The sequence below is a fragment of the Branchiostoma floridae genome, chromosome 7 (assembly GCF_000003815.2).
Source record: "Branchiostoma floridae strain S238N-H82 chromosome 7, Bfl_VNyyK, whole genome shotgun sequence".
Lineage (NCBI taxonomy): Eukaryota > Metazoa > Chordata > Leptocardii > Amphioxiformes > Branchiostomatidae > Branchiostoma > Branchiostoma floridae.
In genome coordinates, this window is record NC_049985.1 from 21,984,661 (window position 1) to 22,007,700 (window position 23,040).

At 42.9% G+C, this 23,040-nt stretch overlaps 2 protein-coding genes and 1 long non-coding RNA gene across 7 annotated transcripts in view; 2 read left to right on the plus strand and 1 right to left on the minus strand.

Annotated features, from left to right (window-relative positions):
* LOC118419646 (activating signal cointegrator 1 complex subunit 2-like) overlaps positions 1-3,513 on the minus strand; it is a gene marked incomplete in the record, with an annotated part of 18,098 nt that extends 14,585 nt beyond the window's left edge. The window contains 2 exon segments of the mRNA XM_035826141.1: positions 2,661-2,782; positions 3,350-3,513. Of these exon segments, the coding sequence (XP_035682034.1) occupies positions 2,661-2,753 (93 nt within the window).
* Positions 3,514-3,538: 25 nt separating this feature from the next.
* On the plus strand, positions 3,539-21,433 carry LOC118419642 (TBC1 domain family member 9B-like). The gene is made up of 5 exons (XM_035826125.1): positions 3,539-7,248; positions 7,635-7,830; positions 8,391-8,503; positions 9,124-9,310; positions 20,579-21,433. Exons 1-5 carry the CDS (start codon positions 3,682-3,684, stop codon positions 21,160-21,162), a joined length of 4,647 nt encoding a protein of 1,548 aa, XP_035682018.1. The 5' UTR covers positions 3,539-3,681; the 3' UTR covers positions 21,163-21,433.
* Positions 13,319-18,187, plus strand: LOC118419711. Of its 5 annotated transcripts, none has more exons than XR_004831645.1 (4): positions 13,319-13,612; positions 14,682-14,790; positions 17,285-17,448; positions 17,574-18,187. It is a non-coding gene; the product is annotated as an uncharacterized LOC118419711 (long non-coding RNA). The 5 variants fall into 5 exon arrangements; XR_004831646.1 differs by having other exon boundaries at positions 13,463-13,612; positions 17,285-17,368; XR_004831648.1 differs by having other exon boundaries at positions 13,463-13,612; positions 17,285-17,357.
* Positions 21,434-23,040: the final 1,607 nt, after the last annotated feature.

A 23,040-nucleotide genomic window follows, 5' to 3' on the forward strand; every position in this document is an offset into this window, starting at 1 on the left:
CTACGTATGCTTATTTCTTTGACAAAATCAGCCTTTAGTCTAGTTTTCACATAACTAACTTTCATGTAATAGATTTTAATTGTTTTTATACCGTAATCGCTGTATTTTATGCTAAACATCAGAATTCTTGTTGCGACATTTTACCTTGGTAAAAATGGAGTCGTCCATTGACCCCTAGTGACCTTGTTTTGCTGCAGCGACGCCATCTTGGCAAATTACGCAAAGACGGAGATAATTTTCCATTTTTGGCCCGCGGAATACGAAAATTGGGACAGCGTACATGCATTTCAAGAACCTAAAACATCAGATACATGAACGGACGGTCTATTTGTAAAATCTGTCCATATAGTCTTCCAGTCTGCACATAAATGACGATGTAGAGAAGGGTAGAAGTGCAAAGAGTCTAAGATGAGAAAAAACGCCAACATAATTTGGTGGAAAAACTTCGCATAAAATCACATAATTCTCTTCGCCAATGGCGATAGAGTATGTTTTTGTCGACTTGGGTCTGTATGTAGGTCAACAGCATATAACTCGAGAAATTGTAGATGGAACTTTGTGATTTTTGGTAGGTGTGTAGCGGTTGTCGAAAGGAATGCCAAGTTCGAAAACGGTTTACCTGGCGTTTTCCTACGGTACTGCAGCGAGCTTGGTATGTTTTTTGCAGTTTGTTTTGGGCAGCATAAGTCAAAATCTAGCTGGGCGATTTTCAAGAAACTTGGTAGGTGTGTAGCGGTTTTGGAGAGGAAGGTCAAGTGCGAAAATGGTTTACCTGGCTCTTACCTACGGCGCTGTAGCGGGATTTGTATGTAAGTGCGTTTGTCTGTAAGCAAGATAACTCGAGAACCCTTGAATGGATCCTGATGATATTTGGTAGGTGGGTGGGGGTCAAGAAAACGAAGGTCAAGTTCGATAATGGGCCCCCTAGTGACTGCCTAAGGTACTGCAGCAAAACTTTTATTTTTGACACTTCGTGTTTTGGATATGCTGTGGTCATGATTTTTGAGTGGTAGATAGCCCTTGGGGCAGAGAGTAAGTGCTGTGAGTTTGGACCCCCTAGCGGCTTTTTGGGAACTGCAGGCACCGATTTCCTTTCAAACTTTGAACGAGAATAACTCGAGAACGTGTTGACGGATCATCAGGATTTTTTGGTATGTAGATAGAATGAGTACTTAAAATAATAATCTACGTGGAAAGATGCATTTAATTGTAATCAGTGGCCAATTAACAGAAATAAACTGTTTTGTATATACATGTATCTCACTTGACCTATATCTATGGACACATCTGTTTGACAGATGTTTTTGCTGGAGGAAACACTGACAAGCCGTGAGCTGGACACTGAAAAGCTTGAAATTCTGATTGACCAGGGGTGCTATCAGGTCATCTTGTACAATCAGGTCTTGTTTTGGTAGCATTTGTGGGGTTTGGGGGTAGGTACTATTTAGTAATAGATGAATAAGACCTTAAAGTCTTAAATAAAGGCATGATTTAGTAATACATGAATAAGACCTTAAAGTCTTGAATAAAGGCATGATTATTTGGCGAAGAGGTGGGTTCGTTGAACTCTAGTTTTGTATAATGTTTCTTTATTCAACGTTTCCTTCGTAAATCGTCCAAGTTGAGCCTACATTTTGTTGATGTAGTGCAGAAATTGAAAAAAAAAAAAAAGTGAACCCGGCCAGTCGCGCCGGTGACCGCTATCGACAGTGTTGGCATAGCGGCCGGACCGAAAATCGTCTGGCCGCGACCGCATTCGACAGGTGTTTAGGTCAATGGGAAAAATCCAAGGAACCGAAGAAAACAGGTAGCCCCTATACTCAGGTGACCCATAAGGCAGGTTTCACTGTACCTTATATTACAAAATGGAGAAAATATCATAAATTCGAACAAGATAATTTTTCTATCCATAGTTCTTCAATTCATTATTTATACAACTGATGTGGTTCTTAGGCATAAATAAATAAAAAGAACCTACCTGCTTATCATCTTCTTTTCTTTGAACAGAAGTAGCATGGTCACAGTTAAATACTTGTCAATTTGGTAATTTTCCGGGGGGTATGTTTATTCCGGGGGGTATGTTTATTAGATATTGAAGATTTGTCCGGGGGGGTATGTTTATTCCGGGGGGTATGTTTATTAGGGACATGAGAGTAGGGCAGTGAGAAATGTTTGTAATATGTCGCGTTGTGGAGTACTATGAAGATGGGGTTTTTGAAGATGGCTGACCCCCCAATGCAGTAGTAAGACTTCAGGGAAGCCATGGACAAGCAGAAAACCGGAGGAAAAAGGTATCTTCATGCTCCAGAAACGCAAAAAACTGTTATCACTGTTAGCCTTTTCCATGACTCTGTATGTGAGCACGTAGTGGTCAAACATTCAGAGTCTCCAGGGCTATACCGGCTGCATACAGATACATATTGCTGGTGTGTTATGCTGAATGGTAGTTAAACTGGCTATACAGATGCAGATGAGTTTATATCCCTGCTTCAATACATGCGTACTGGTTGTTTCCAATGTTTCTTGGGATAGCAGCAAAATATGAATATGACAATGGAAATATCACAGTCACTTTGAATAAGGTAAAGATATGGTGTTATGATAGATCAAAGTACAGTTTTAAACATAATTTCATAAAGATTGATTAATGTTCAACTCACCAGTACAGGAACCATCTGAGGTGAGCCGAACTCATTTTTAACAGTGACGTACTGTTGGTCCAACGGCTCAGGGCCTGTCTTCTTACTGCTCATCTTCCTTATTGTTGAAGTGTGTGTCCAATCTGTTTAAGAAAAATGGTTTGTAAATGTAAGACTTATAAGAGGTGAGTAGAAACAGTCTCCTGGCTCCCGGGATTCAAACCCCCGCTGGATCCAGGCCGTCAGATCACAAACCCAAAATGCTAAACCGTTACGCCAAAAGGGTCAGAACCATTTGGCATGGTCCTTTTGGCGGTGCTTTGTGCTTGAACCCTACTGTTACCAAGGAGGTTGAAAAATTCCTTTTTTCAACCTGCTTGCTGTTACAAATGGAGACATTTCATATACTACAACTGTACAAAGGTAGTTTATGAATTTTCATAAAATTACTTCACAGGTTTGATAAAGTGGTAGGAGAAGCAAGAATCAGATTTCTATTTTGCCATTAATTTTTCTCTCTACAATGATACGCTTATACGCATAACGCGCACACATTGACATGATATATCATTTGTTGATATCACGTGTGGATACGGATATGGAAACTTCTTAGTCAGTGAACGCCCCCCTCCCCACCTCACCAACAGGGAATGTCTTTACCGCGAAAAAAACGACTAACATCTAGATAGAAAGTGAAAATGACGTCTTACCAAACCTATCCTTCACTTTCACTTAATCTGCACTTAAAGAAGTGTAGATGATCATAGAACAGCTTTGTTATTGTCCATACTTGGGCACAGTTTCTTTCCCAGACTGCGATTGCACAACTGTTGTGAAATCCTGCCGCAACACAGCAAAATCGTCGTAAAATCTCATCTACTAATCGTTTTGCGCATGCGTAATAAGCCTCATCCGGGAGATTTCAAGATGGCCGTCAAAATATAGTCGTCGACAGATTTTTGTTGACTTTTGGCAAATATTAGGTAATTTTCGTCAGAATGAGACAATTTTAGACCGTGAGGGATCAGAAAAGGGATTCGTTATGTGGGTGAAGCCAGAAGAAGTGCTCATGGCGAACGCGCTGTGGGTGACGGAGCGCGCCAACCCTTTTTTTCTTCTCCAGCGTAGAAAGGGCCACGGAGGTGGAGGTCTCACTGGGCTCCTTGTGGGGACCCTTGACACCGTCCTTGATAACAACACCGCGCCTTACCGAATCTTACACCAGACACCGACATCCGAGGTCTACTGGACCGTGGCATGCGCCAAATCCAAGAAGGACGTCTTCAAAGACTGGGAATGGCTCGAGCAAAACTTGATGCAGATTCTCGGAGAGTTCGAAGCCGAGGAAGACGTGACCGAGTTCGTCAGGTGCAAGATCGAGAGTTTGCTGGCAAACGTGGATGAAGAGAGCAAGGAGGACAACGACACCAAGCGCTTCAGGGAGGCGTCGGCCAAGTTCCAGAAGCTTTTCAGCATGCCTGAGGAGGAAAAGTTGGTGAACTATTACTCTTGTAGCTACTGGAAGGGGCGAGTGCCTCGTCAAGGTTGGATCTACCTGAGTATAAATCACCTTTGCTTCTACTCCTTTCTGATGGGGAAGGAGGCGAAGCTGATTGTCCGCTGGACGGATGTCACCCAGCTGGATCGCAGCAACAGCATGGTGCTACCGGAGGGCATCAAGGTCTGCACGCGGGACGGCGCTCACTATTTCTCCATGTTCGTGCACCCCAACGAGACCTACGCTCTGATGGAGCAGTTGGCTGACATGGCCATGAGACAACTGCTGTCAGAGGAAGGATTCGAGGAGGATAGGGAGCTCCCGCGCAGGCTCAAGAAGCTGACGCCGAAGAAGGTGTCGCTCTTGAAGAGGGACCTGGACGCCAGGGCGAAGAGCGAGGCGTACCGGACGCTGTTCAGGCTCCCGCTGAGCGAGAAGCTGGACGGGCGCACCGAGTGCACGCTGTGGACGCCCTACAACAAGCGCCACATCTGGGGCATGCTGTACGTCTCGCCCAACTATCTCTGCTTCATGAGTCGCGTGAGCAGCGAGGTGTCACTCATCATCCCGCTACGGGACGTTTCTCTCGTGGAAAAGATCGAGAACTCCAACAGCCTCCTGCCTAATGCCGTGCACATCTCTACCAAAAGCAAGACGACATTCCTCTTTGCCCAGCTGGGCGAACGCGACTTCCTGGTGGAAAGGATATCGGACTTCCTCTCGAAGACCGTTCACCGACAGTACAGCTCGGACAGCGTCAGCATCAACAGCAGCGGGAGTGGAGGCTCCGGAACACGATTGTCCGCGAGTTACAGCGACACCAGTGGTAACGGCGGGGATAAAGAGACTGCTACAGGCTCGGACAGGATAAGTGTCAGCCTTGGTAGCTCTCTTGGAGCAGACAAAACCAGCATGAGCAGTTCCCCAGCTGCCAACCAGCCTCTCACCATGGTGTTCTGTAGGAGGAACTCCAATGAAATCCCACCCAAGGAAAAGATAAAGGAACATCTGTGGGACATCCACTTTGCTGAGTACGGGAGGGGGGTGTCCATGTATCGCACAATCAAGACACATGAGCTCATTCTGCAAGGCATCCCGGACAGTTTGCGGGGAGAGCTGTGGCTGCTGTTTTCCGGTGCTATCAACGAGCTCCAGACACATCCGGGGTACTACCAGTCACTGGTGGAGCAGAGCCTGGGAAAATACACCATCGCGACGGACGAGATCGAACGAGACTTGCACCGCTCCCTCCCAGAGCACCCCGCATTCCAGTCGGACATCGGCATCGCTGCGTTGAGACGTGTTCTCACAGCGTACGCCTTCAGGAACCCCAACATCGGGTACTGCCAGGCCATGAACATCGTTACTTCAGTCCTTCTCCTGTATGCCTCAGAAGAAGAAGCCTTCTGGCTCCTTGTCGCTTTGTGTGAGAGGCTCCTTCCTGACTACTACAACACAAAGGTGGTTGGTGCGTTGGTAGACCAAGGCGTGTTTGAGGACTTAACCCAAGAGTATCTCCCACAGTTGTACGACAGGCTAGACGAGCTTGGTGTCATCAGCATGATCTCTCTCTCCTGGTTCCTTACATTGTTCCTCAGCGTCATGCCCTTCAACAGTGCGGTCAGCATCATGGATGTCTTTTTCTTCGATGGTGCACGTGTCATCTTCCAGTTGGCGCTGACCATTCTGGACAACAACGCCACCAGCCTGCTGGACTGCAGGGATGACGGAGAAGCCATGCAGGCCCTTGGGGAATACCTGGACAACGTCACCAACAGGGACTCTACATTCCCGTCCATCTCCAGCAGCAACTTCTCCTCCAAGTCCCAAGAGTCTTCCGTGGACGTCGGGGACCTGATCAAGGAGTCCTACCAGAAGTACTACTGGATTGCCTCGGACACCATCGATAAGATGCGCTTCAAGCACCGTCTTAAGGTCATACAGGGTCTGGAGGACAGCAACAAGAGGAACATCGTGCGAAGCGTCAGCTCGGACGTGCCCTTCTCAAACGAAGAGATGGAGGAACTGTACGACATCTTTAAGGAGGAGTATCTCAGCGCCTGTTACTGGGGTTCCGGGGTGTACAGTGACCCTTGGGAGAAACTAGACCCATCCATACCATTCTACATGCAACTCAAGGTCAACTTCGAGCAGTTCAAGACCCTCTTCTTGGCGCTGTCTCCTTGGGGGGTCGGCATGCACGCCGACGCCATGGCCCTCCGCGCCTTCCGTGTCATGGACGTCAACGCAGACGGGATGGTCAACTTCAAGGAGTTTGCCTGGTGCCTCTACATGATGTGTAAAGCAGAGTTACCAGACAGGCTGAAGCTGGTATACAGGCTGCACATGCCTCCTGCACTTCTGCCTACAGATCACGAAGACCAAGAAGAAGAACAGGAGCAAGATCCGGAGTTCATCTCTCCCGAAGCAGAGCCAGCTCTTGAAGCCACTTCTTACTTCGAGGAAGACCTATCGCCTCTACATCTCCCGGGGAACCTCCCGAGACACGTACAAGTCGTGGAGAGCCTTTCGTCCACTCCCGCGAGTGAAGGCACCCCTCCCCGTACCGGTACTCCAGATATAGAGAAGGATAACGGAACGTCCAGTGACTCTCAGTTCGAAGAAATCAGCATGCCAGATTCTACTGAGGGTGGCTCGTCAGACAAAGAGGGAGTCCCGTTCGAATCATCAGATGAGACTACAAAAACTGTACCAAAAACACAGCAGGCTAAGGCAGATCTACGTAAAGAAGCACAGCCGAGTAAGACTACTGAAGACAGCAGGACAGCCGAGAATCTGTCATCTGAAAACCTCCAGACAGCACTGAAGACAAAAACAGCAGACTACAGGCTCAGCTTTGTGGAAGATGATGAAGACTATGACTTCTGCGCAGATTTGGACGACAAACCCAAAACACAGCAAGGACAGGACGAAAAGAAAGCTGTTCAGGACCAAGGAAAGGTCGCAGCAGGAGATGCTGTACAGGGCAGTGCTGCTGAACCAACTGTACAGGACAGCAAAGATGGTACAGCAGATGGAGGTGTCAGCAGTGACAGCACATCATGGGAGCTGGAAGGTGATGTCAAGTCACTTGAAGACAGCATGCAACAGGTATGTATAAAATTACCTTTGGAAAGTAGCTTTCATGCTTGCTTCTATATGGTAGCATTACTGTTTTTATTGCTTTCCTATCTTTGATAAATCTTGTGCCAAGATGGCTTGATGTAGCTACCAGTAATTGCTATTGATGGTAAAGGTAAAACTGTTTTTCATCATTTCTTGTCTGAAAATCTTTTTTTATTGTGTGACAAAAGAAGTATTTTTCCATTTTTCACCATACTTACAAGTTTTGTTGACATTCTCTAATTTTGCATTGGTCATTTCTTTCCCGTGTATACATTGTGCCACCTGACTACTTTTATTGTGGAAAAAATGTATGCTCAGCAAGTGTATCCCTTATATGTTCAACCTTTCTGTCAACTTTTGTGGTGCTCCAGGTTTCCATAGCAACAGAGAGACCAGGGCCAATCACAGCATCCTCTGCTGACTCCAAGGATGAGGAGGGTCCACAAGGGGTTGTTAGGGAGGCTGCAGAGAAAGAAGAGGATGTGTTTGGGGAAGATGGGTCTACTGTACTCATGCAGCCTGCAGAGGATGGACAGGCCAGCACACAGAGCACTCCCGTCAGGAAATGTAGGTTCATTTCCTTACCAAGTTCTTGATAAAAAGTTCTATGGCCATTTAACAAAAGGCATTCAGAGAGATAACCTCAGTACTAGCATGTACCAGTTTAAAAAAAAATACATTGCTTTATTATACAGAATAGGGATAAAATTTTAACGTGATTTGATTGTTTGATACAATACTTTTTCACTTTGTTTCTCATAAGAACTTCAGTTCAGGTGTAACACACCAATTTTGTGTAGTACATACAAGCCGTGTAAGACAGGACTGTAGCTTAATGTAAGGTTTGATCCACTCGCACAGGCATGGACCCTCTACTCTTTTCAGTTCTGTAAGTGTGGTGGGTTCTTTTAAGTACTCACGGTGTGGCTGTCCTTAAACAAGGCTTTGTGTCCCATCCGCTGTCTCTAAACACTTTAGCTACATACTCATTTACACCAAGCGAGAAAAAAAGGTGTTAAGTGGCATTTTAAGCCAAGGCCACAACATAGAGACCTACTAGGGACTGTTTTTCAACCATGATGTACATGTAGCTGATATTAGATGTTAAATGAGATTGTTGTTCCCAGGTAAACAACTGAGCTCTGGAGGAGAGAGTGACATCCATCGGTTCCTGAGGAAGTACCGGAGAGAGAAGGAGGCACTGAACATGGGGGTGAAGGACCTGCCTAGGATGGACCAGGTGTTTATAACTAATAGTTATTACCTTTGCCATGTATGTGTGTGTGTGTGTGTGTGTGTGTGTGTAGGTATGAAGGGGTCACGAAAGCAATGGTTAAGTTTCAAGATTGGCCTTCTAGCGACTTTCAAAATTCCTGTGTGTGTGTGTGTGTGCGTGTGTGTGTGTTTGTATTATGTTCACCCTGAAGGTATGAAGGGGTCACGAAAGCAATGGTTAAGTGTCAAGATTGGCCTTCTAGCGACTTTAAAAATTCCGGTTTCGATATCTCATTTCAAACTATTTGACTACTATATATGCAAGACCTGTACAAGTGATCACTTCTACAAGAGGACCACCTGGCCTATGTGACCTCTTTTTGGAGGTCTTAGAGTATCTTTGGTACCTTGCTTATCTGAAACTTCTAGGGGTACATGTATTAGCTGGTGCAAATAGATCTGGGCATTTTGACTGTTTGGTTGTTGGAAAAATTAATGCAGTAGAACAGTATGATGAGTTACGTACAAATATCAAAGGAACGCAGTGATTCTTATCTGTTCAAATTCTGTTGAATTGCGTGAATGGTTGAAAAATTCACATGGAAGCCTAACATTACTTTTCACTGATTTTGTTGCCTATCACAGCCTCAGTTCATCCAACTATGGAAGACTTTCTACGACATATTCCGTGAGGACCCCCACGAGCAGGAGTTGTACCACGCCATCGCTACCGTGGGGAAGCTACTGTTGGAGCTGGGAGAGGTGGGACGATATTTCACCGGCAGTGAGAACAATTCACCGCTGACTTCTCCCACTGCAGCCAACAAAACAGGTCTGTGGTGGGGTTTCTTGTTATATTTCCCTCCCTATGTCCTGTGTAGGATCTAGAGGAAAATATATTGTTTTTTTGTTAGTGTATCTTCTCTTTTCTGTCTTCTCTCTTCTTTCTTCTCTCTTTCTTTGAAGACTTTTTTCTCCTTTTTTCTTCTGTCACTTCTTTCACATGGTATTAGTCAAGAAGAAATAAACACTATAAACTATGAATTTTTGGCATGTAGTCAGGTTGATCAGAGATAAGCACCACAAAGTACTATTCAATCTGAGTGCAACCTTATTTGCATAATTTATGAGAAAAAGGTTTATTTGCTGGGAAAATCCATATTTCCTTTATGGAGAACTGTTGAAGTTCCATAATCAAAATGTACTATACTGTGTTTATTTCTTTTTACCTTAAGTTTGCAAAGAATGTTATGTTTGCATTAGCATTCGTGTGTGTGCCTACACAATAACTGGAGAATGCTTGGATGGATTGTCTTGATAGTAATGATGCTTGATTTCTTATGTGATGTCTAAAAAAAGCAGCTATTTCTACAGCTTCAATATTGAAGTCTGTTTACTTCATATGACTGTTTTAGAAAGGACTTTTGTGATTACCCTTTTATTATATTCACAGGTTTTCCTTTCCTTGTTACTTGAGTGAGCCATTCTGTACTTTGTCAGTTAGCCAGCAAAGCTTTGTTCGTTAATGTGATTGTGGGGTTGCCCAGTCTCCTCCATTGTACAAATTGCTCCATGTAACACTATTTGCATTGATTTTGTCACCACTGTCTAGTATTGTTCACATAAAGAGTTAAACCCCACTGTGATATGCTGGTGATATACTAGAAGTTTTGTTGGATTCTTGTTGTTCTCGGTATGTTTGAAAGCAACCAATGGTAGACCTTACCAAGGAGGTTGGAAAAGAATTTCATTTACCTCCTTGACCTTACAGGTGATATATACTGTACTAAAGCCAGTTATTTTATAGTACAACTGCACACTGGGTCCAGATCTAGACTATCATAGAACTAGAGGCCTGTAGTCAGTTCTGTTATTGCAAGACTGTAATTTTGATGAAATTGGTTGCGACACATACAGAATGTGCATATAAGGCCTAGGTAAAGAAATGTTGTGTTTCCTGTTTTCCAACCTACCATAGAAAACTCTGCTGAGCGTAGACTTTTTTTGGGGGGGATGGGCCACCATTCAAGTAAAAACAATCCTGCTTGTCCTATCTAATGAAGGACAAATTAAGATCCTAAGATTTGAAACCATTATGCACAAAATTGAAATTTGACATTGAAAATGTAAGTGTCCTCATGCATTTCAGTTGTATCACTGGAGTTTGGGCCAAAGTCTTAAAAAAAGATTTAAAAAAGTGTGGCAATGAAAAAGCATTGCCATGGCGACGGTAATATTGTTTGATTTATATACATTGTATCTTGATAGAGATGATTGAGGAATTGTATGCTTGGTAAGTCATGATGATGTTCCGGGCTGTATGTGCTAGTGTCTTAGTGTCGCGATACGTTGGCTTAATGTGCTGTGTAGTATGATGTTGTTGATACACAAGTTAACTATTACCATAAAGAAATATCAATACAATTAAACGACGTTGAAATTAAAAAGATTATTTCAAGCATGTTACATGTTACATTGATATTGTGCAATAATCTGCGCCTGGCCAGATAAGTGTTGGATTTCGGGTAATCCATTTTATGGCAGCGGTTTCAAGGAATCAAGGCACCTGGCCAATGCTGCAATGTTGATGTAGGTATATGAATAAGCCATTGTATAACATCTGCTCAAAGATCAAGAGCTGAACGACCTTCTGTGACATACAGGGAGATAGAGAGATACAACCAAGTTACGGTAGGTTGGTTCTTTTGGTTAAAAACTTCTCGGTTCAGTTGAAATACGGGTCAAAGATATGTGCGTTTCGTGGATCTTTTTCCCTGGGAGCCAGCCGGGATCGAGCCTGGTTATCACACCGCAGCCCAATCTCAATATCTATCGTGCAGGGGTCTGGCAGGATGACTGTAGAAAGGCTCTCCAAGGCCCTTGGTCAGAGGGAAGAGAACCTAGGATTGATGACCACCCCAGGTAGCCAGCTACAATACACCACAGTTGGTCAGCAGGCTATTGCAGTAGCGAATCAGGGACTAGATAGGGCTCAAGGGTGTATTGAGCTATTTTTCAAAATAACAACAGAACTTTGTAAGGTCCACCTGCCCTTTCCCCGAAAAGGGTAGCGACAACTCCTTCCGGCTTAAACTCCCCCGGAGCGCTAATGTGAGATCGGCGGGCTGATCTGCCTTGGTAAGGGCTGGGGGAACATAGTTTATATATATGAGGTAAATTTGGGCCCCTCGATATGTCGACACAAATCTAAATCCGAACAGAGGACAGATGGACAAGGAATTGAGTACTATCCTGAGATGCTTGCGAGAGGAAGGGTCTAAATACAGAGCACACCATATGCTATCACTCGAGCTTAGCCCGGGAGTTGAAGGACGAGCCCGGAGCCCTGAACTACAGGATATAGGAGACGGGTAGTGATTTAAAAGAAGAAAGAGTGAGATAGAGAAGGTGTCCGCACAGTCATACACTTGGTCAACTTGCCACTGTTCAGACCTTTGGAATTGGCCCGGATATATCGTATTCTCATTAATTCTGGAAATGACCTCCTATTTTGCATAATTTGTATTTCATTTTGTACAACATTGTCTAAGCTACATACAGACCAAAAATCATTAAAATCCGTTATTTCTTTCTTGAGTAATCGTCTTCGGAAAGTTTTGACAAAAATTACTTGCAATTTCAACACAAATCGCTGGGGGCCCAAACGTATGCCCTTCTTTCCTAGCACAAGAGCTATCTACCAACCATCAATCGTAACCACGGCTTATTCAGAACACGAGATATAAAAAGAATAAGTTCCTCTGCAGTTCCAAGCGAAGCCGTTAGGGGCCGAATATGTAATTATACCTAGGTGTTACGTTAACAACTGGGCTGAAGTGGGGTATCCATGTTAACAAAATAACAACCAAGGCTAAACAGACATTGGGAGCTGATCAAACGTAACTTGTGGGCATGCCCAGCCAGGGTAAAATCACTTGCATACACGTCACTGGTAAGACCTATCCTTGAATATATGGCAACAGTATGGGATCCGTATACAGACAAAGACAAAGATAAACTTGAAAGGGTACAGAATTCCAGATTCTGTACAAACAACTACCACATGGATGCTAGTGTTACCAAAATGAAAACAGATCTACAGTGGACATCACTTGAAGACAGAAGGAAAATGTCCAGACTTTGCATGATGTACAAAATGAAGAATAAGCTGGTGGACGTACCGACTGATAAGTATCTAATACCAGCTCAAAAAAGAACAAGAAACAGTCATGCCTTCAGGTACCAGAGATTCCAACCTAGGATCGATGTGTTCAAAAATTCGTATCTCCAGAACTATCGTAGATTGGAATTTTTATATCACCAAGCACAGTAGGGGCATCTTCTCTGGATAGTTTTAAAGGACGCTTGCAGATAGATGTGCAAAAGTTAGGTGTGACGGATCGTTCAGTGTAATATAACCAGCTGCTGCCGCACCGCGTGCCTGCGAAGTTGGTGTATTACGCCGAATGGCGGTTATACCGGCTATATAGATACAGATACAGAACTATTTCCGTTTTTGTCACACCCCACCAACACACCAAAATCATTCAGCATTCAGCAACAGTTCTTAAGTTATCTTGAGTTGACACAAACAATCACAGACATACATACACAGGTGAAAATATTACACCCATAAATATTTCAAAGGGTAATAAAGCTGCTTGTCGCCATGTAAACAACACGTTTCGTAGCATGAACATGAACATACTATTACCCAGTATTTGTGTCTTATTTATTACCTTAATATCTTTTCTGCAAGAAATAGAAAGTTTCTGTTTCAGATTAATAAAAAAAAACTGCTTTGATGGTGAACCCTTGCGGGTCTTTTACGTGATCTAATACTATGATAATTCTTACGTTTGAGCCCCGCGAGCACGCACTGACATGTACCTGTAAGTAGTGCGTGCTCGGAGTCATGTTTGAACCCCGTTTGAGCGTGCGTGCTCCGAGTCACGTGATCTTCGTTTTGCGAACAATAGACAAGCGTCCGGGGGTACTCTGACCCAGTTCTCGCGCCTGATACACACAAAATGCCGCTAGTCTAAGAAGAGTTTTTCCCGAGGATAATGTTGGTGCACGTAGCCGGGCCAGTAGTTTCGCCTCAAGGTATCTGGAAGACGAGGAACCACCCCAGGTTAGTGCAAATCGGTACCGTAAAGTTGGTCTAAACAATGCTTTTTTGTATAGAATAAGGCGGAACTCGGAAAAGATTTGTAGTACCGGTTACTGTTAAATACACCGCAATTTTAGGACACATTTTCGTCTGCACTTGTACCCCAATATGCCTCATAATTTCAAGGACTACTGCAGACTTCGTGTACAAAAGTTTTTGTTCTCGGCGATTGTTCGTGTGTTGATTATCTCTCCTGGTGATTTGCTCGAAAACAAAACAACACCAAACAAGTTACTTGTGATCTATCTCGACTCAGTCATTCCAATTGGTCATTCAACAGTATTGTTGGGTGTGTAACAAAACCCATTACTTGCCCCATTTCAACTTTTGGGTCCATAGACCAAGAATGCATGATCATGCATGCATGATCTGTGTATTTTATTTTATTTTTTCTTCGGGCTTGGCAGAAATTTCTTGGGAGAAAAGAATGGAATCTTATTACCTAACATCCATAATTTTGACGTTTGATCTGTTTCTGTGTTGTTTTATGTTCAAAATTTGATTTGACGTAGAGAAATATAGTTGTACATCATTCGAACAATAGGTTTATCCATAGGGGATTACGGTATGATCAGGCCACACTCAGGTGTATGCGATTGCAGGGTATAAAAATTGAATTTAAAGATAGATTTGTATCTTGGACTTCAAATTGTGTTCACTGAAACTGTTAATGTCATCTGTGTACAGTCACATTGATTTTGATTCTAGATTACGTAGTATTCAAGTAGGACTTGTGTTTACTGTTGACTTAAGCTTGCAAAACAACATCTGGTTTGTGTAGAACTGGCCCAGATCTAATAACATCCTCAGATCAGAGGTACACAAGCCTCCCCCTACTCTGCCCCTCGCGGGGTTATCTGGGGGTAACCAATGCAGACACAAGCGCCGTCAAAAGTAGTACAAACACGCGAAGCTTTTAGATGTTCGTATCTAACTATCAACATTGTTTCTAGATTGTGATATACATATGTATTTGACCAGTGTCAGGATTACGATCATTGTTTTCTGTGATTTATTGGTTGGTATACAGCTGACCCAGTTCAGCAGCGGAGGGATATGGATGTACATGTATATCAGAAAAGACAACCGCCGAACTTATCAGTTGGAGACGAAACGCGGCTCGAAGAGGTCATGGCTTCGTAAGTACAGTCTAATTTTTTATTGTAGCCGTCCTGTACTATGATGGTGATATACCCACGTTTTAAGTTTCCATATACATGAAATACACCCAAGAAATTGAAGAATGTGTGAGTCCGGTCGATGCTGACATCTGTGATTGATTGTGCTGTTTACTTATTTGCGGACGGAACCTGTGTGATGGAAATAGCCCTATCTATTAAAAGGATCATACAGCATGACAACAAGGAGGCCTCAGTTAGAAACCTCCATGTTAAACTATTCAAATACAATTCAATCTCTACAACTGGATAAAAAACGGATATTTACTTCCGGACGTTTCGAGTGACATCCATCACTCTTTTTCAGCGTTTTATTCGTTTTTCTTTTCCTTTTAGCAAGACACTATACTATTGGGCTAGCCCCTGACGAAACTTTTTTATATTAATAACGTTATATATAGATTATGGGAACTTGGTTGCCATGGGCTTTCTTTCGTCTGAGAAGGATAAATCTTCTGTCATATTTGTCAGTGTCTACTTGTATGTTGCTTCTGTATGTCCGTTGTAATATCGTATTGTTAGTTCATATTGATTTTTGATTTATTTTGGTTTATTTGTTTATGAGTGATTTGTTGCCCAAAGTCGGAGAAAGTGTCTCGTTTTCACAGAACGTTCGAAAACCGTTCCGTCACGCGTGGGCTCCATGTTGGATGATAACCTGGATGAATAGAACACAGAACGGCGCTGTCAAAGTTGCTTGCGGCGGGTTCAAGTGTGCTGTTTTTTCTCCGAAATGCGAATCATTAAGTGACGTAGCCAAGGCTAGATATCGGGACAAAGTTGCAATAATAGGTTCTTGAACCATATGCTTAAAAAACTGCATTCAACATGGTGCCGGTGGTTGAATACCCGGGCATCCGTTGGCCGCTAACCTGGGTGACTAACAGTTATAAGTTATATCGACTCTTTTCATAAAGGCGGAGGACTTTTCCCCCCCTACTTTGCCCCTTGCGGGATTATATGGGGGTAACCCATGATGACGATGATGACTAGCTACCGATCCCCCACCAAACTTTATACCTGCCCTGTTATCCAGCGTGCCTCACAAGGGGCAAGATTTGGCGCTTCCACGGCCCTGACTCCGTGAGACAAGCAGATAGTGCGGCCCAGCGGGTCGTTAGGTTCGCGTGCGCCCGTCTATTTTCCGTATTTTGTCAACACTAAGCATAATCATAACAATATTAAGCATAATCAGTGCTGCTGACGTTACTGCTGCAAATTCAAATTCAGAATGCTTGGCACATGTCTTTCAGTCAGGTGCCAAACTGTATCTAGTGACAGCATGAGGTTACAGGAGCTCGGCCAAGAGAATATACACGCTCGCTCGTGTGACTGTCCGTTTAGGATGCAGCCACACGAGTGAGCGTGTATATAAAGTCCGTACGAGGTCCGTACGCGTATTGACATTTTCTTTCATATGATCATACGAAGTCGTATGCACAATAGACACCGATCATACGCATCTGAATCGTTTTTTGTCAGTTTAAGGTACGCGTACTGGGCCGTACTGAGAGAATGCCTGCCTCCTAAAACTAACACAAAACGATTGAGATGCGTATGAGGGATGTATTGTGCCTATTCACACATGTAAGTTCCGTACTGACATGTTTTGTCTTAGGTAAAGTTTGCGACTAAAGTAATATTATCTTCGACCATCTACAATTGTGGGTCAAGAAAAAGAACTTCGTTACTCGTAAACTTTACCCAAACCAAAATGTCAATACTGAATTGAACACGTGCTGACTTGATGTGCGCACAAGTGTGTGAACGAGACAGTCCAGTTTTAATGACCATCACCATCGGAACTTCACTGATTTGGGAGCAGTTTTTTGGTGAAAGGCGAGCATAGACCGACTCCTAAAAATCGCGGACAATTTCTAAAAAAAAGTGTCTTGATTATCCATGAAATATACTCATTTACAGCTCGCTGGCATTTTTGTGCGACATGGCCTGTACGTCATTGACATACCTCGTGCCTCAGGAAACCAACATTCAGCCCGTTGAAAGAGTATTATGGCACAAACTACGCGCCGGCGCCCATGTTGGCGGGCCGCTAGAAGAGCTAAAAGTGCCTATAATGAGCGTTGTTAGATAGAAACGGCGAGGAGTCCGTGTCCCGTGATCATGGAACTCGCATTTAGCACGGCAAACATCCAGCCCGTTTCTGAATAAAAACCTTCTTTCCTCGTACGGGTCCACCACGTGCAACACACTGCCGTGTGGAGATCGAGCAGCTTATCATCCAACATGGCCGATCGAACGTTCGAACGCAACTGTGACGTCAAGTGAAAACGATCTTATAGGTTCTGGAGACTTAATGTTTGGGCAGATTGTGCAGACTGGAATATTTGTAACTTGATTAGATGGATACCACAGCTTCTTTGTAAATATTTCATTTATTTTGTATCCCATTGTCAGAAACAGTTGAAAGTTTCAATGTTTTGTCCATGTACAGGGTAGAAGTCAGATCAAACTGCCGTGGTCTCCAGGGCTCCATCGACTGCCTTGCTGATGGGAGGACTTAACCAGTCAGTGTGATGTGAGTGAGTGCGCCTGATGAAAGCGCAGACATAGGGGTGTAATCAGTGCAGACTTGTTGGAATATATCAATCAGCCAAGGTGATCAAGTTGAGATGAGTGTGTGTTTGTTCTCCTAAGAGCGACCGCTATTTTCAGTATCAGTGTATCCGTTAAGTATTTGAAACGGGCGATGTGATCTCTGTATTTTCTCTCGATCCCAACAGACTAATGATACATACAGGACACGAGTGACAACGTCGAGGTGTTCCGCCACAACGTGCACAGGGACTCCTACCACGACAGGGAAAGTCAGTCGAGTCCTTCCACTGCAAGTCGGTGAGACGAGCTGCATCACTGGAGGAGCCGGAATAGACGTCCGTGTGCCTTATAAAGTCGGGAAGGAGGGGAGCCACACATCACCCAGAACAGCACCGTCGACATGAGGAAGACAACGAGAGGAGAGTGCCAGACCAGTAGCAGATCTAGAATAGCCAATCGATTGCGCTGCTACAACCATAGTGAACCTAAAACTAGTTAGAGAATTCACGGACTGGTTTTGAGGTGATTTATACCATTACTATGCATTTAGTGTACCGGGTATACATTGCAGTAGTAGTTGAGTGTGCATGTAAATCAAAGAACCGCACATAAGGTTAACCTCAGCGACGACGGACCGAATCAAACCGGAGATGGATGTAGTTAAGGAGAGAACGGCCATAGAAATGTTCAGTACAATTATTCTGTATCCAACCTGTGACCGAAGTTAGCGGGGTCAGCATTATGTAGTAACGTCAAAACACTTTAACAGTGTCCCGTGCCAAGTGTACGGAAAACCTTGTCTCTGCGTCCTTCCTTTATTCTAGCTGTGCTAGTCATAGTCTTCAAAGCAGAATCTAAACAACTTGAAATCCATTGGTTTCATGACTTGTTTGAAATATGTGACTTATTAACCTTTCAGTTTTCACAATCAGGCTTTACTTAATATGTATCTATATAGCCGGTATAACCGCCCTTCGGCGTAACACACCAGCTTCAATTCCAAACGACAATTACCTGAAAGCACTTCACTTCATATTTTATAGATATCGACATAAAACTGTGGCATATTCGTCTTCATCATTTGCTTTGACCTCGTGAAAGCATATCATCCCAAAGCTCAAAAGACAAAGGCGGAAGCTATTTTTCTAGCCTCAAAATCATCCTTTCTATAGCTCCAAACGACATGCACTTAAAGCATTCCATTCCAAATTGTAAAAACCACAAGCTTATATAAGAAATAAAAGCTGGGACATATTGCTCTTCATTATAGTATTCATAAGCATGCGAAACATCGTAACAATCTGTAACAGTGTGTACTGCCTATGCCTCAAAACACTTATCTCCCCTATTGCTGCATAATATCGGGTAATTTGTTAGAAAATGTGCTATATAGTCATTCGGTCGGGCAAAAAGAGCCTAAACTAAACAATACTACACTACTTGTTGCCGCCCCCTCAACAAAGCAATAAATTTTTAACAATTCAAAACATATCAGACTTGATAAGTGAAACGAGTATCTAACACATGAATTCCTGGTTTATAACATCGGCCACGTCATCGTATTATACGCCATACCCAAAGCAGACTAAAGGTCACACACAAAAACAAATTCCCTAGGGAATACCCGTAGAAAAATTCCTCGCATGCCTGCGGAATTCCTAGAATTCCTGTCAAACGGTCGCACACTATAAACATTAGGCTCGCCCCTGAGGCGTCGCCAAAAACTACCAGACTGAAACAAGAAACACAACATTTTTCGCTAGGCCTTATATGATATATGGCTCTTCTTTAGAATTGGTAAATGTAGTCATAATGTCTAGCTGCATGTCAGGGATGAGATAGATTTCTGAATATCACACATGAACAAAATGATGGAGGAAGAACTTACTAGTAGATAGGCAAAATTGCTCCTATATCAAAGCAATGATTCCCAATAGATAAAAAGCCTTCCTTTAAACAAGTTAGTGATTATGCGATTGGAAGTGTGCTTGATTCAGCAAACAAATTAGACAGTGTTTTGGAGCCTATGCCAAACCAGGTATAATCAGAACTAAGTGGAACCAATTTTTTTCCAGCTAATAGTTAGGTATTATTTAATGCTATGGTTATGTACTGTTTATTTTTCACTAATGGTTAGGTCTAATTATCTACTTCTAAAGGCTCCCACTAATTTCCCTTGGGCAGCTACACATTATTTTGCCACTTAATCACAGCTGAGAGTATGCATACAGATTTTCTCTGTAATAACCCCTTATGATTTTCAGCAACCTTATCCAGATTCAAGCTTTGAACTGTTATGACTCAAATAAACATGAAAAGACTTACTTGTATGCTTCCAATAATTGCTAGAGATTGGTTAGGGTTTTAAACCAGATACTGTAAATGCATTTAAGTTTGCGGAGATTTAATTTCGTGGTAGCTGGAAAAAGGACTGTTCGCAGTGGTTTTAAGTTCACATTAGCACCATGCACAGTAGTCTCTTACTGTCATGGAAAAATGTTTGTGGTGGTTTTAAGTTAAAACCGTGAACATAAAACCACCGCAAACATTTCTGCATTTACAGTAGTCTTCCAAAGTTCTAGGCCAAGTTGCCAGGAACAATGTCTGTAGAATACGTGCACAATTCTGGAAGCACTGTTTAGAATATGGTGTAAAGGAGATAGATGTGATGAGTACGAAACTGGCCCTTTTCAAAACAACAATAGGTATTTCATACAGAGTACAACATGGTGTATTCGTTATCACCCGAGGTACCAGCCCGACTGCGGGTTGGATCGCCCGGAGGCCGGAGGGTGATCCGACCCGCGGTCGGGCTGGGACCGAGGGTGATGCGGAATACACTGTGTTGTATTTTATTTATGTCATACCCACCTGAGAAAACCCATGTTTCGATGCGAAATGCGCCAGAAATTTGGTGCCCCCGAATAAACATTGTTACAACAGCAATGTTCAAACGTCCGAATCAGGTATTTGAGTGTTCGACCGCGCAGCACTGGCATGCGCAAAGTATGTTCGAATTATTCGATGGAAGCCTGTGTGATACAACTTCGAAGCCCGTGTGGTTCGGCTTTTTATCACACGGTCCGGAACACCTGTATCGAACGTTATCGCGGTCCAGGTATGACATAATATATCTTATGCCATGCGTTTAGACTCTTGTATTAAGATGATTTTATCATCTTGTTTTCAGTTGAAGAATCCATTCCAACAAAAGAGACATCGACAACAGAGACTCCAAGCAGCAAGACTGATACTGCAGGCAGTGCACCTGGACAACTCGACGAATCAGCCAACAAGACCGCTGAAGGTCAGAAAATGGGAACAAAAGACACCCCCGCCAAACCAGAGGTAGTGGAAGAGTCCACCTGTAACCAGGCGACGGACAAGACGTCCCCCGACAGTGCAATAGCGATGGTTAGCGAGGAAAGTATCTCCTCTGGCCTATCAGGCCTCAGTGCCACAAGCACCCAGGTCTCAGAAATCTCCCATGATTCCATAGGCACCACCCTACAAGGGTCAGAGGTCAAACAGAAGCCAAGAGGTCAGCTGACCCCTCAGGGGTCAAAGGATTTACCGACATCCCCTTGCAGTGATTGGTCGATCACGTTCGAACAGTTCCTAGCCTCGATGCTGACAGAGTCAGAGTTAGTGAGGTATTTCGAGGCGCCGGTGGATATTTTTGCTGTCATTGATAGGTACAGGAAGAGGAAAATGATAGAGAGACAGTTCAGTACTTCCAGTTTTTCAAGCCAGAGTGGGTCCCAAACATTGTAGTTCAATCAAAGAATGGAGTAAAATGAGTTAGTGCTAGAAGCTACCATCTCAGACCAAAAGGGAGGGCAACATGGCAATGTCATTCACTTTAAGTCTTTTAAAGAACGAAGGAAAATTCGAGGACGTTGTTGCTAAAATGGAAAGGTATAAAGTCGGGAAAAGGACAAAGTTTCTAGGGCCAAGAGAAAAGCATAAACAGAACCAACTCATCTATATGATATTGTCTATACCTACAGATTGAAGCAAACCAGACTTAACATGGGACTGCTTAACCATCTTGGTGTAGTACAGGACAGTTCAGGTGGATGGCAAAACCATGGTCCTACTAGTAGGGTTTAGTTCTGGTTCTGTACTGTATTCATAAGTTGTTTTTCATTCCCGTTTGGATACCTTTTCCTCTATGATATACTTTGTGAGCTCATCTATACTGTATATACTAAGTCTTTTCTAGCCTTTTGGGGAGGGGGGGGTTGATAGGGTAAGATCTAACAGTATGGTGCTGGGATTTCTGTGAGGTCCAAGAGTTAGAAACAGAATTCAATGGAGTACTTATTGTTGCACTCCACAATATAATTTCTGATAGACTTCCTTGAAAAAAAAAAGGAATGGACTTTCGTTTGTGGGAGAGAGATAGGTATTTCTAGTATTTTCCCTCTGAAATTGTCCAAAAGTGCTAAGTTGTGGGAGCAGGCGTCTACATGGTTTAGGACATTCCATACTTAAAAAGAGGAAAAGTCATGTTTTAAATTAAAGATTTGATTATGGAATCTTAGAGAAGTATCAGGACAACATAGATGTATCTTGTACCATTTTCTAGCCAGTGTCATTATTATACAAGCTACATGATTATACACATCCAATTATTTTATAAAAGAGGTATTTCCGAAGATTAGACTCAAATATCGCAATTTTGGAATAGTACTGGATATGATTTCATGAGTGACAACCAAAGTAACAGTAGAAAATCTTCTACAACTAGTCCTTTGTAAATCTTGATCAGTTTTTATTATCTCTTGAAACTTTTCTCAAAAAACATCAAGCCAGTATATAAGTGATATGTTACAGAATCTTTAAAAGAATGTTTATTAGGTAATACATGTACAGGTAGAACAATTCATTATATCATACAAATGAAGGAGTGGGATCATGTAGTGTAACTGGAGGGTGTTTGGTCCAGAATCCAGAGGTCCTGGGTTTGAATCCTGCCATGCTACAATGCACCGATCTTGTGTCCTTGGGAAAGGCACTTAACACAACTTTCCTCACTTCACTCATGTGTGACATTGGGTACCTGACTTTAGTTTGATAGGTAAAACTAAAAGGCAGTGGAAAGGGAAGGGTAGAGCTAATATTGTGCCCAGACATAGTGGATAAAAACCCACTACCCCTATTCAGTTCAGTTCAGTTCAGCATATGGCATTTAAAAAGCTATGGGAGTACCGTTACCTTTTACCTTGTTACAAGAAATTTAAGGTAGTAAGTAAATGAAGATTTGTTGCAGGAAATGTAATCTTAAAATCACAATTGGACTACATTTATATGAAAATGTAGAAAGTTTAAGAAGGTATGAAAGGTGATAGTTGTAATACTTGTACATGTACATGTAGTTACAAGGAACTGGATGAAATTTGAAAATTTCACACAGCTTCCACTGTCTTTGAAGGTGTGATTTGTGTTAATACTGACATGCAGATTTTTCAATTCCTGTCCACTGAAAAGACCCCACCAGTTGTCTGTCTCCAGTATGACTGATTTCAGGCATTGAAGAAACTTTTATCGGAAAGACAAAACCTGTTGTGCAAAAAGAAACTCAGTAATGTGAAGTGAAGCAAAATCAAGCATCATATTTACTTTTAAATGTGTACAGTATACAATACT